This window comes from Acanthochromis polyacanthus, chromosome 21 (genome assembly GCF_021347895.1).
Source record: "Acanthochromis polyacanthus isolate Apoly-LR-REF ecotype Palm Island chromosome 21, KAUST_Apoly_ChrSc, whole genome shotgun sequence".
Classification (NCBI taxonomy): domain Eukaryota; kingdom Metazoa; phylum Chordata; class Actinopteri; family Pomacentridae; genus Acanthochromis; species Acanthochromis polyacanthus.
The window spans coordinates 30210803-30224935 of record NC_067133.1 but is presented as its reverse complement, the minus strand read 5'-3'; the positions used below and the strand labels follow the sequence as shown (position 1 = coordinate 30224935).

General features: G+C 40.9%; 1 protein-coding gene across 1 annotated transcript in view; it reads right to left on the bottom strand.

The window, feature by feature from the left end:
• cacna1aa (calcium channel, voltage-dependent, P/Q type, alpha 1A subunit, a) overlaps window positions 1-14133 on the bottom strand; it is a 104155-nt gene that overhangs the window by 36705 nt on the left and 53317 nt on the right. Inside the window, 11 exon segments of the mRNA XM_051940890.1 lie at window positions 926-1009; window positions 3068-3178; window positions 3398-3562; window positions 4410-4611; window positions 4703-4843; window positions 4975-5135; window positions 5258-5357; window positions 12268-12374; window positions 12521-12580; window positions 13333-13462; window positions 13990-14125. Coding sequence (XP_051796850.1) covers window positions 926-1009; window positions 3068-3178; window positions 3398-3562; window positions 4410-4611; window positions 4703-4843; window positions 4975-5135; window positions 5258-5357; window positions 12268-12374; window positions 12521-12580; window positions 13333-13462; window positions 13990-14125 — 1397 coding nt within the window.

Genomic DNA, 14133 nt, shown 5'->3' with positions numbered 1-14133 from the left:
GATTAACTGCACAGCCACATTTTTTAATTCTGTCAGTTAGCAGTCATGGTTCTGCTGTTTCAATAGAGGTGCTTTATACTTTATATTACAAAGAAAAATGAGACCAGAAACGCCCAGAAACTACTTTGGGGTTCAGAGGGTTTCAAGAATGTTTTAAATATTAACACTGTCTTCAGTTCTACACATGATACATGTCCTCACATGTACAAACCAACAGTTTCATGGCTCTGTTACCTCATTCTGGCATTTCATTTTGCCCTGCATACATCTTTCAGGTGATACAAAACATCAGGCAGAACACGTGATGTACCTGACTGTAAATTTTAAACGTTGAATAAAGGGTAATTTATGCAGCAAAAATGCATCTGTTATGCTCATCCATCTCTGACTATGATGCTGAAGAATAGACTCACATCTTTTCTTTTCCAGGCATCTTTTCTTTTAATTGTTTGTGTACAGCCAGATTTTTATGCGACTTTCAAGCCTTCAGCTGGAGTTACTCTGAAAGCCTCCTCTGGCCACCTGAGCTGCAACCTGATCATATGATTGACTATTAGGCTGCTCAGAGAAGCCGTGAACTGACTCACCGCAGAGCATCAGCATGCTTCCTGTCTTCCTGTCAGTGGCTCAGAGCTGGCTAGCTGGATCCCCATCCCACCAACTGGGACAATTATATAAGACTTTCAAGAGATGCTCATGCATGACTGAGCAAAGCTCGACTCAGCAGTGGCCTCTAACTCATGCTCTCCCTGCACTCCTTGTCTTGCCTGCTGTATGTTTTGTGGACAGGAAATCCACAGACACATGCTGGAGCTCACCTAACAAATATTTCAGCTCAGCAAACGTTGCTAATTCAATATCAAGTCTGTCTGTGAACAGTTTATACACATCTGCACACAGGAAAGCCTCCAATGCCGCTACTTACCCCAAGCTCGGTAACCAGGATGTCAGTGATGCTGCCCAGAACTGTCACACAGTCAAAAATATTCCAGGCATCTTTGAAATAATTCTGTGATCAGGACAAAAGAGAGACAAAAGAAGAGCGAGAGAAGCGAGACAGGGACAGAGGAGAATGAAGTGGAAAAGGGATAGTATGAGGTGACAGAGGAACATGGAAGTGGCAGAGAAGCAAAGGAACAGAAGAGATAAATATTGACAGGGAAATGAAACGGGGCGAGGTGAAGAGATAGAGGTAGATAGAGGTAGAGCACATTGAACAGAAAACGTCAAAATTAAAGTAATATTAAAATGAAAAAGCATAAAAGGCAAATTGAAAGGTAAGGAATAATAAAGAAAAGAGACAGAGAGAATGTGCGTCAGACAGACAGAGAAGGAGGAACAAGAAAGTGAAAAAAAAGAGACATGTCAGTGTCGGACGGGAACAAGGAAGAAATTAGAAGAGACAAATGGACCATCAGTGACGGCATGTTGGACGGACGCCAGCAGACAGGCTCGGGAAAAATTGTACCGCATCAGAAGACTACAGCAGCCATCAAACATCGCATACTGTATGTTAGCGTAGAGCACAAAGCAACAACGTACAACAGAAACTCCTACAGAACTCACTGATAAACTCTAATCAGATTCAACTGTAATAGTATAATAAAGCACAGAATTATTAAAAATACTTCAGAGCAACTCAAAGGGAAGACAGTGGAACCAAACTGTGATAAGATCTTCTTCTTTGTTTTCCTACATATTGCCTGTAGCCAAACTGTGCATTAGACCTTAGAAGGGACATGGAGAGAGCAAAGGAGGAGGCTATTAAAATAAACCACCTTGACACACACACGCACGCACACGCACACGCACACGCACACACACACACACACACACACACACACACACACACACACACACACACACACACACACACACACACACACACACACACACACACACACCTCCTCTGTTTATGACATGCATGCCGAGTTTGTTCAAGCTCGCTCTCTAAGATTTAAATCCTCTCGTCCTTAATCACCACCCGCTCTCTAATCTCTGCTTCTCTTTTCACCGCCTATATGTCATTCACTCTCATTCTTCTAATTACTGTATTACAGTTCCCTCCTCTGTGCCTTATCTCCTCCCAGCATTCATCCCTAAACTATCTCCTACATCCATTTTTCCACCTCCTCTGCAGCTCTAATGACTGCACATTTCACTGCAGATTTCTGCCACTTTTCTTTTGCGTTTTACCTGAAAGCAGCTCATTAGTTTCCCCCCGGTTTCTCATTAAATATGTAAACCATAATGCACAACCGGCAAAGTGTGACAATGTGACAAGAACAACAGAATAGCATTTGCTGAATCTACTGTTTTCCACATCTTGGTCTCTTTCAGCACATTATTTTGGCGATGAGTCATGCAGGCACAATAAGACATCCTGTTCTCACACAAAATGGCTCGGTGCAGCTCAGAAACTCAACATGACACAAAATGAGACAAAGAAACGACAAAACGAGATTGAAAATGACTAAAAATACACAAAAACCAAAAAAAGACTGAAAATGACAAAAAATGAGACAAACAAAAAGATTGAAAATGACAAAAATAGACCAAAAACAGCAAAAGAGATTGAAAATGACAAAAAAACAAGACAAAAAATCCAACAAAAATATTGGAAATGACAAAAAATAAGACAAAAAAACAACAAAAATATTGGAAATGACAAAAAATAAGACAAAAAAGAAAAACAAAAAGATTGAAAATGACAAAAAATGAGACAAAAACAACAAAAAAGACTTAAATTACAAAAATTGAGACAAAACAACACAAAAAGAATAAAGATGACAAAAAATTTGACAATAAAACAATGTTTAAAAGATGTAGGATGAGGGTGGATTTGTCTGCACGCTGGAGCAGATCTACAAAGAATTGTAGGTGTTGCTGTCGGTGAGAATCAATTATTTTGTTTCATCCTAATAAAATGTTTGCTAGCATTTGAATGAATTTCAACTTCTCACTTCTATTGTGGCGCTAGTGTTTATTCTTAACACAGCAACACCATGATTTATACAAACTAGAGCATCCTCACCACACACACACACACACACACACACACACTCACCAGAGCTCCAAAGGCGATGATCTTGAGTACACACTCCATGGAGAAGAGCGAGGTAAACACTATGTTCAGGTTGGCTAACACGTCTTCATAGGTATCAGAAGCTCCGTCATACTGGGAGCACGACACAGGAAGAACACACGTTCATGACAGTAAAGCGGTGTACACACAAAAAGACACACACAGAGACACAATTCAGCAAAACAGCAAATGAGTGTTGACATGTGGTTTTTAACTGAGGGGAAAAGGCTAAAGCTACAAACACAGACAGATGCTAACTTGGTGTTTTTCCTCTTTATGTCGATGTGTGCATGACTCTTTCTGATTCTTTACCTTCATCATCAGTACAACCGTGTTGAGTGCAATCATCGCCATGATTGTGTACTCAAACGGCGGCGACACCACAAACTCCCACATCCGATACTGGAAGCTCAGCTTGTTCTGAGGCATATGACGCGTCAGAGGCCTGGCATTGATGGCAAAGTCTATACAGGCTCTCTGTGAACAAATAAAATCAATCAATCAATCAATAAAGCCCCACGCCATTCAGCGTAGTCGATCATTTCTCTCCATCTAGTCCGATCTTTTGCTTTCTGAGTTGTTTCTGTTGATGGTTCCATGTGTATCCATGATGTCAGTCCGTCTATCATCTTTATTCTGTCTGCCTCGTCCTCTCTTCACATTCATTTTTCTGGTTGTGATGATGTATTCCAGGGTCTGTTTCCTCATGATGTGTACAAAAAATGTAGCTTGCCGTTTCCTGACTTTGTTCAGTGGCGTATAAGTAGTGTTTAGTCATTTTAAAACATCTTCATCGGTTATTCTGTCTGCATCAGATAAACGTAGCGTCTGTAAAACATCTCTGCTGCAGTGATTCTGTTTGACATTTTATTATGTATGTTCCCAGATTCACATCCTTACATCAGAACTGGTAGGATGCTAACAGCTGAGAGTCCTCAGATATCTGAAACAATGAGCCTGCTTCAGTGTTTCTTGCTCTGATTCTAGGTTACAGATTGGGAGTTGTTATTTCTGTTTTCTTTTTGTTTACAGACAGACCAAGTCTCTCTGTATTAATTATGGATACTCTGATCTGTAAGTTTTCTTCGCTGTTTGCTAACAGCACAGTGTCATCTGCATAACGTATGATTTTAAGTTATAACCTGTGATGGTTACTCCTGGTAAGTCTTATTGTATTTTCCTCATGATGTTTTCTCTGTACGGGAGAACAGGTCAGGAGACACATCCCTGTCTGAGCCTCGTTTTTTGTTCGATAAAACACGGTTTAAATCTCATCCTGCCTTTTCTTTGCCCTCCCAGCACTTTCCATCACTTCCTTCCTCACCTCGTTCTTTTCTAAACTGTAATCCTCCATCATCTTGTCCCCTTGTTCCTGGAAGGTGATGATGATGAGAGCTACGAAGATGTTGACGAAGAAGAAGGGGAAGACCACGAAGTACACCACGTAAAAGATGGACATCTCCATCCGGTACCCTGGGCTCGGACCCTGATTCTCATAGGTCGCATCCACTGAATGTTTCAGCACACTGCAGAGGCAGAGACGGGTCGGGTTCAGGGTTAGAGGTCATCAGGAAGCATGTATTTTGTTCGTACCTGCATATGTTGATGGATACTCACTCCGGCCACCCCTCTCCAGTGGACACAGTGAAGAGGGTGAGAAGGGCCCAAGCCACATTGTCATAGTGGAAATCGTACTTCTTCCACTCCCGCTTCTGCGCCCTCACTCCGTTATCGCGTTCATACACCAAATATTCGCCTCTGAAATACACAAAACGCATCATCAACACCATGAATAAAAGGAGGAGTCTGTTCTCACACTGATATCATTTAGGCTTTCTGAGATACTGAGGACATAGAGGCCAAAAAAAAGATGAAAACATTTTCCTGACCTGCAGTCACGCTCAAACTCTTTGGATTCATCGGTACAGAAGAAGAATCGGCCCTTGAAGAGCTGCACCGCCACCACAGCGAAGATGAACATGAAGAGTAAGTAGACAATCAGGATGTTGAGCACATTCTTCAGAGAGTTCACCACACAGTCAAACACAGCCTGAGGACAGAAGAAGACGACAACAGAAGCAGAGGTTCTGGTTACTGTGTGAAAAACTAAATACACTGGGTTGAAGGCGTCACAGGCAAAAATACCTCAGTTTTCTGTTCATGTGTACGCACCTTGAGTTTGGGAAGACGTTTAATAGTCTTCAGGGGTCGTAACACTCTCAGGACCCTCAAAGACTTGATGGTGCTGATATCTTTTCCTTTACTGCTCCCCCTACATGCACACACACCGCAACACAAATACATACATGTACAAAAGCGTCAGTGGGTTCGGAGAAACACGACAGTTTCAGTCCTCTCGATTCCAAAATGGCAGTGGGCGGCCATTTCTTGATGTGCGTCCGAGTTAACTCAAAAAGAGTAACTGCGTCTGGGTTAAATACATAGCAACACATGCAGCATTGCTATCATATTACGCTTTAGCCTCATGTCTAAGTGTGAGGTTAGCATTCTGGCTACATGCTAGAGTTAGGTGGTATTTTACTACTACGGTACATGCTATGGGAACGGCTGATATCATTCCTGTCTGAATGCTATCTCATTAGCTACGCTTGTTTGATACTTTGCAACGTATTTCAATGCTTTACAGAGATGGCTTAAGCCTTGGCTTGCACATGCCCAGCTAATGGTGAAATATATTCATGCTGCATTGAAACCTTGCTTTCCATGCTGCAGTAGTTCTTCTTTTAAGCAGCAGTCTGAGTGATGGGGAACTCTATATCCTATATATACAGAGGCAATAACAGAGAGAGTTTAGTCGTGGTCTCAGCGAAGTGACCTCATGCTGCCCATTACAAAAACTTAAAAAAAAAATAACTCCACAGACATCAAACATAGGTCACAATTTGGTAATATCACTGTGATTAACTGTAGTAAAAAATGAAGTGCCAAACTCTCTCTTTTGATGACTCAACTTGTTAATTAGAAGCTCTAAACTTGGATTAGCTGCTTTCACAGCATTGTTCAGACAGCATGGAATCTTGTCTTGTAGGACTTTTGGCCAAGACAAAGATATTCTACCGAGCATTTCTTGACAAAATGCAAAGCAAAACCTCTTTCTATGTAGACGTAAGAGTCATTCCAGAACTGGGGGACATTTTATGTCCCGGCCATCAAATATCAAATAATCCATGTAGAAAATACTAAAACATGTAGTAGTTGTGTAAATGTTTTTGTCCTGAGACCAAATCTACAAAAAACTAGGAGCAAAGAATGTTTAAAAATATTCTAAAAATACCAAATAAATCTGGAGTTCCCCTAAAATGACATTTTTCTCTTGTCCCACCCCCCTGATGACCAAACTGGATCTCTAATAAAGCAGTTCAAATCAAATTTAAATCTCCTTTTTTGCATTATCGTTTTATTAGCTTCTTGTTATTGTGGGAATTTTGTATTTAATCAACATAATATTTACAATAATTATTACTCTACATGGAACGTGTCCCACACGTAAGCAGAACCTGCTGATGGTGCTTCTGTCATTTTCTGTCTTGATTCTGTCATTTTGTGTCTTGTTTTTGCCGTTTACATCACCAAACAGTTTTCCTACAGAATGCGTAGAGCAAAGCTATGTCCTCTCTTCTATTTTCCATCTTTTCATCCATTGTCAGCCTTGATTGAATGTCTCTCTCTACCTCATATTATCAGGATCAGACTCATTCTTTGGACTGTTTTCCATCAGTCAGTTTGTCCTCTTGGTCAGCAGTAACAGCTAGCTAAATATCTAGCTTCTACTGCTGAGAAAAAGATCACATTAGCATGGATTAGCAACCCTGTTACTGTGATTAGAGTAGGGTTAGCAAACAGCACAGAAAACATGGAATAAAAATGCTACCATTGATGTGGAAGCTGAGACAATCAATACCTATTATTGATGAATATGGAGCAGAACACTGGAGAAGAGAAGGTTTGTTTTTCAAACATTTTGAGCCCAAATGTCCTCCCGTTCTGGAATGACCCAGGTATGAGAAAAACTCAGAATCTACTCATTTATCAAAAGTCAAAGCTCAAAGACTGCATTAAATACTAAACTACAGCCGGCGCCTGCTGAGAGTCTAAAGAGTCGACTGATGCTAAAATGTGGCTCTGCCTGCTTATTTAATAAATGCAAAACTTCCCAGCATCAAGAAAAACTTTACGGTAGTTCTTTTGCTCTAATTTATTATTTTAAAAAAATTAAATCCTCACAGCGTAAAGATAATGTTGAGATTAAGTTCAGAGGTCGTCATTAGCGGTCCTTATGGGAGACAGCATCTGTGAGTTCAGCTGCATGTGTCATCCAGCTGTTTGACCAGATGGGAGAACGCTGCTGGTTCTGTGCACATGTGTGTGCTAAAGTGTGTGTGCGACAAACTGTTTTCTATTTTCGCTGCATTTGTTTGGTCACCAGTCGCTGGTTGATGATAACTTTCTGTCTTTGATCGTATTTTTTCTGTGATAAACCTGCAATTTGCACAAAATATCATTTCACAGCTGCAGGTTAACGTGAGGTTTAGTTGTGCTTGAGTCGGAGCTGTTCCATGGTGAACAATGGAGAAAAGGGACGAACAGACGAGTACACGCTTCAGCTGTGATGAGGGATGGATGGAGACGACAGAGAGCCAGTGTGGTCAGAAGAAACAGATGCCGAGAGTGCAGAAGGAGAAAATGAGGAGGAAAAGGAAAGAGAACTTTACCCGCCGCCGCTGTTGGTGGATTCCAAACGAAGAGATGAGTAAAGGAGTGACAGACAGCGAGACAAAGATAGAGAGGAGACAAGAAGACCCGGGGTGGGAGAAGGAGACAGAATGGGACATAGAGAAAGCAGGAAAACATCCATATGAGAGACAGAGAGAGAAGAAAAGAGAACACAAGGCCTGCTGTTTGTTAGATCAACCCTCTCACCCACACTCTACAGATAACACATGCACCTAAACATGCACTCTCACAGTTCAGACAAACCACAGCATCAGGCTACCACTGCTGGATCTACAGGACAGATGTTCTCACCGAACACCACTGGATTTAACAGCAGTACATCAACTTTTGAAACCTGTAAATTTTCACTCTCTGTGAGGAGGAGTCCCATGAATAATAAATAAATCACTGTGAGTGACAGAAAGACCAACACGCCCTCATTTAAACTCACTTTACAAACATTTTGCCATTAGAAAAAACCCAGTCTGGTGTAATTAAAGCATCTCACAATGTCCAGGTATTCCTTTAAGCTAACCAAACTCGATTAGTCATCGCCGCTGGACATGAATCTGACTGCAGAAATATGCAGGACGGTGGCAAAAGTGGTCCAAGACACAGCAGCCCTCAGACCAGACTAATTGGATTAAAGGAGCGATAAACATCTCCAATGAGACCACTGATCCTTTCTGGAGTCCTGCTTGATTTCCACCAATTGAATTAAGTCTCTATCTGGATGTGTCTGTTCTGACTGGTTCAGATCTCCGCTGTTAACCCCTACCGCAGTCAAATCAGGATCTGTTGCTTAAATTGGCTATTATTTGCTCGTGATTAAATGCTCCACCTTTTAAAACACTAAACGCCTTAGATCATAATTAACATTTCTGTGGAAACTACAAGAGAGAAGAAGAAGTGCAGAAACTTACACAACCGACCCACATGTAACACAGAGATGTTAGAGGACACAGAGATAAGGACAGATGTACACACACATTTATATACTAGAAATATACAGAAACGCAGACATGTTCAACTGAAAAAAGGGGGAAGAGTGTTAGTGAAACACACATACATATAAAGATGATTCAGAGGAATGACTGGGGTAGAAGCCAGTCTGATAGATGGAGCACCAGCACTAGAACCCTGGAGCACCTGCCGTCTTCACCGTGTTTTTATTCAGCTGGTCCACAATCAACAGAACAGCACAAAGACGCAGCAGGGGCTGGATTTGTGGAAGTTAGCATAATTATGTGGACTTCGACAGTAAAATGGTTCTAAACAGCTGAAAACATTCATTTTCGCATTTTTTTCTTCCCAGGTGACTTTTTTTTTCATTTTAATAAAATAATTTAAAAATTCATAATTTTATAGAATTATGATGGAAGAAATCCACCAAAGGCACCAGTTCATTCATTGATAAAATACCCCCACCCAATGCAGCAGTAGAAAATAAACAAAGCAATGCATAATAATAAAAGAACTCCTCAAAAAATTCCTTGAATGCTTTGATTCATGAGCTCAGGATAGACGTCAGATTAGGCTGTGGTGGATTTAATGGATGCTGCTGGACATGGACATGTTACAAATACCTGGTGTGAAGAATAAAAAACCCACAGTGACTCTACTTCTCCTGGATTCTAAGTTAGTAGGATCGTATCTTTTCATATCTACAAAAATATATTTTTATGGACTTTTTTTGAGGCCAGAATGATGAGGAAGAAGAAGGCAGATTTTGAACGATGGAGGATTGGGGGAAAAATCTAATGATGGGGAGAATTGCAATTCTATACTTCAGGGTATTTTGTTTAGGCTATAATTAATAGGATTTACTACAGTGAGGGTAAAATGGTTGGAAAAATGACTCATCAATACCTCCAGACCTGCTAAAGGAGCTCTGAAGGGACAGTCAGAGGATACCATGCTGGGAAAAATGCAAAGTGGTTGGGTTTGCTTTGGTTAAAACCGAAAGAGTCGAGGCGTCCCGAGTGTATTTCATCAAATACATTCATTCAATCATCGAGTACTTGAAAGATCGTCTCAGTTTCATTTCAATTCATTGCTGCTGAAATTTGCAAACAAACCTGGATTAATTGTTGTAAGAGTTATCATCCCAGTAAACAAAAATCAAATAAAATCCATAACAGCAGCCCTGCAGGAATCATCCTTTTGGATGGTTGAGTTTTCAAATTGCATAGTTAGTGTGTTTGTATTTGACTGCAATATGTTGAAATTTCTGCAGAACAGTAGATTTATCGCAGGGCTACAGCACTGGAATGTATTTGATACACACGTGTTCAGGTATTTATTGTTGATGGGAATTAGATAAATGGAAAAACTCCAAGAGAAGGCTTGGTGCTGTACAACATGAATGGCAAAAGGAGAAAGCACACAAGTGTAAACTAACAAAACACACTGTTCTGAAGCCATGAAAACACACTGAAGCAAGACAGTTAACATTTACTGCATTAAACCCTCAGTTCATAATTACTGCATCACCACATGGTCACACAGCAACATAAACAACAACAACAACATGTCTGGACTCAACTATGTGAAGATTCTTGATGAATGATTACAGAAAACTGAAAACGACAAAAACTGCAAATGATACTAGCAACAGAAGACTAAAAAGAAAAGGTCTTTCTTCAGTGGTTAACAGGCTCATGTGTTGGAACTGTTTTCAGACTTAATACCAGTGAATGTTGACGTCTACAGAAGGCTAAAGTTGCACTCTGTGACATCACAAATAGTCACTTACTCGTTGCAGGATCACTTGGGAATCCTTTGTTTTTAGTTGGTGAAGCATCATCAGCCACTGTTCTTGCAGAGATTCTTGCCCTCCATGCGAACATGCTTCTGCCAGATCTATTATGTCAGCCGTCACCTTTTCCCATTCATGTGGAACTTAAACACAAAGCCACGAAAACTACTCTTTTGGGGGTCAAATCTGCTTTTTTGTTCCCTGAAAATTCATACAGAACTTTTAAAAACACCAAATTGAGTCAAGTACTGAGGTTGCAGCATTGTCATTGTTAGGGTCTGAGCATCAAGGGTGGGTTTTTTTCGGACGAAAGAAAACTAAAAATTGTCAAAAACACGCGAAAATTTGCACACACGGCAGGACCATGTTTTAGGGGAATGGCCCACGTATGTGCCTAAATGGATCAATACCGCCCCCTGTGTGTGTGCCCGAGACTTTGGAAATTTGGCACACATATGTAACTCTTCAAGACGCACAAAACTGTAAAACTGTGACACCCATACCCAAAACACAACAGGAAGTCAGCCATTTTGTATTATGTGTCATATTTTGGACAATTTTGGGTCATTTTTATAAACTGGGTCCATAAACTCAAACAAGGTTACCCTGAGAGCTCACATTTGGCCAGGATGTACACCGTCTATGGGTGGTCAAAGTTATCAAAATACTCCACAAAAGTCTGCCTGTGTGGAAATGGCGGCTGGTGGAATGTCAACATTTCGCCATGAAACAGGAAGTGCTGTGTGACTAGCCTGTACATGCTTCAATCTGCCTGAAACTTCACATGTATGATCAGAGTCCGGCCTTCATCACATCCACAGGCTGAAATACGCTCTCAGCCGCAGCGCCACCTGGTGGACATGTTTGGATTCACTGACCAGACCAATGCTGCTTTCAGCTTTAATTTACTTTAATTTCTGCATATCTAAAAAAAAATACATGTCAAATGTTGATTGCAGTCCTAAAGATCTAGTTTACTTATGTTCTCTCCAACCATGCAAAAGCAAAAAAGTCATGCTTTGTACCCAGCATAGTACTCATTACCTCAGCTCTGACAGTTCTACAGATATTACTGCATTTCATCCTCACAGTCATGCAGATTGAGTAGAGTTTAAAGTACCTGCGTTGTCGTGGAGAGGGTTGTGGAGGTTTTGGGAAGCGAGCTCTTCATGGGGCCTTTAACTCTAGAACGCCCTGGGCACTAAAGGGTTACAGGTGCAAAGGGTGGTCCTCACCTCTCACAGAGGGAAGAAGCAGTGGACAGGAAGAGGATGCCGGGATACTATCTTATAACATGTAGGGGTTTAAGCAGCTGGTGGAGGGACTCAGAAGGTAGAGGAGCTCAGAAATGGAAGGACTGCAGGAGTTCAGACCAGTGTGACAGCATAAGGAAATGGCCACAAGTAGAGAACTGGCCATTTGTATTATAAGCTCAGGTAAATTAAAATGTTTAATGGAGGAGGGGGACAGGAGAGAATGGAGAACTGCTGAGAGTGAGATAAAATGTCTGAAAGGACAGAGAGCAAGAGAGACAGACAGAGAGAGAGAAAGAGAGGCCAAAAATGAGCCATGGGTGAGCAGAGAAGAACGGGGGAGGCTGTACTCCAAGGTACCAGTGAGGCAGTAGACAGCCAGGAGGGGAGGGCTGAGGAGAGAGGAGAGCAAAGGGGGAGGCAGGAGGGAGACTTACGTGAAGGCGAAGGCCACCAGAGCACCACTAACCACTATAAAGTCAAGGATGTTCCACAAGTCCCGGAAATATGAGCCCTGGTGCAAGACCAACCCCAGATCCACCATCTGGAGGGAGACATAAAACATGGATGAATAACAACGAGACGCACAGTTTGGCCTTAAAAAGTGCAGATGTTCGATCCTCATCTGGGCTCGGACTGTCGTCACGTCTGAAGGAAAACGTCCGTTCTGGATTTCATACATTGCTTTACCTTTATCAGCATCTCAAATGTGAAAACTCCCGTGAAGACGTAGTCAAAATAACGGAGAACCTGCAGAAAGAAAACAGACGGAATGATTGGATGCTGCATCTAGGAGGTGGAAAGGAGCAGCAAGACAGATATGTAGGACTGGTTTTCAAATTAAGGCGTCAACCAATGACGAATTTAAGAATTAAATAAGAAACATAGTATTATAATGGTTCTAATTACTATTATTATTGTTGTTGTTGTTGTTCAAACATTTGCAATAATTCTTTATTTTATTTACATTAATAAGAATAACAATAATAATCATTGTTTTTGTTATTGTTATTATTTCCATTATTGTTGTTATAATAATAATGATTTTTTATTTTATTTTTAGTAATAAAATTAACAATAATAATAACTATGATACTTTATTATTTTCATTATTACTATTATTGTCATAGCTTTGATGACAACTTTTATTGTTATTTATATAAATAAAATAAGTGATTATTATTGTTATCACTTATAATAATAATAGATTTATTTTTACATTTTCTAAGCAGTACCTTAAATGATACAGTAAAAATGCTGACTATGTGTCAGTCTGGATGAGCTTAAAAAACTCTTACTGAATGATAAATAATCCTCCTAAAGGCCTGATTCATATATTTTACGCCACACTTTACTCATTGACCAGTCCGCCCTCACACACAAACGAGGTCTTCAGTCATGCTAATAAGAAAAAAACAACCTGAATAAAAACACAAGTGGTAAATTTGACGCCCACATGGTATTTCTGGCATCGATACATGAATGTGCAGCGACTTCCTTACGTTGTTTCGGGGGGATTCAGGCCAGACGGGGTCTTCAGCTGCCAGGGCAATGCTGCTCATGGCGATAACCAGCAGGATGCACATCTCAAAGTAACGCAGGGTGCAGATGTAGTGACAGGCCCGGCGGAACCTGAAGAAGAAGCATGTTTTTCTCTGGTATTAGTGCTACATGCTATTAGACCGTAGAATTAGAACTATAGTGGAGGCTAAGCACACCTACAGAGACCCTACATCTGTTAATGTGCTAAAACTAGGCTTCCTCTCTCTCAGTGTTGTCTACTAATTCAAGGATTACTCATTTTTTCTGTCTAGAATACAGCCACCGTATTTCTGCGGGAATATATCCTGTTAGCAGGTTATCACAGAGTCGTACAGAGACCATATAGATAGCGTTGGATTGGAGATCGTTCTTTGAGATTGATACCAGAAAGTCCATCGTTCAACAACAGCTGAGGTAAAGTAGGTCATTCGCACAGTTTATTTTACCACCACATCCCCGCGAATAACGTAGTTTACTGTCAAATATCAGTCACTCTTTGTCCATGTTCCAACCAGAATTTAGCACATAAACCAAAGATAAACACACAAAAAATGAAATGTTAAGCAAATTAATCGGGTACTTGTGTTTGCTTAACATCTTAACCATGTGAAACCTACGGGTTGGTGGTGGACAGGATGAACATGGAGCTAAATGGAGGCATGGGCCTGGGTCCTCCTTCGCCTCCCTTCTCATCGTCATCGTCGTCCTTGTCCTCCTTGGCTGGCAGAGGCTCTGTGTTGGCATTTTTATTAACTGGAAAG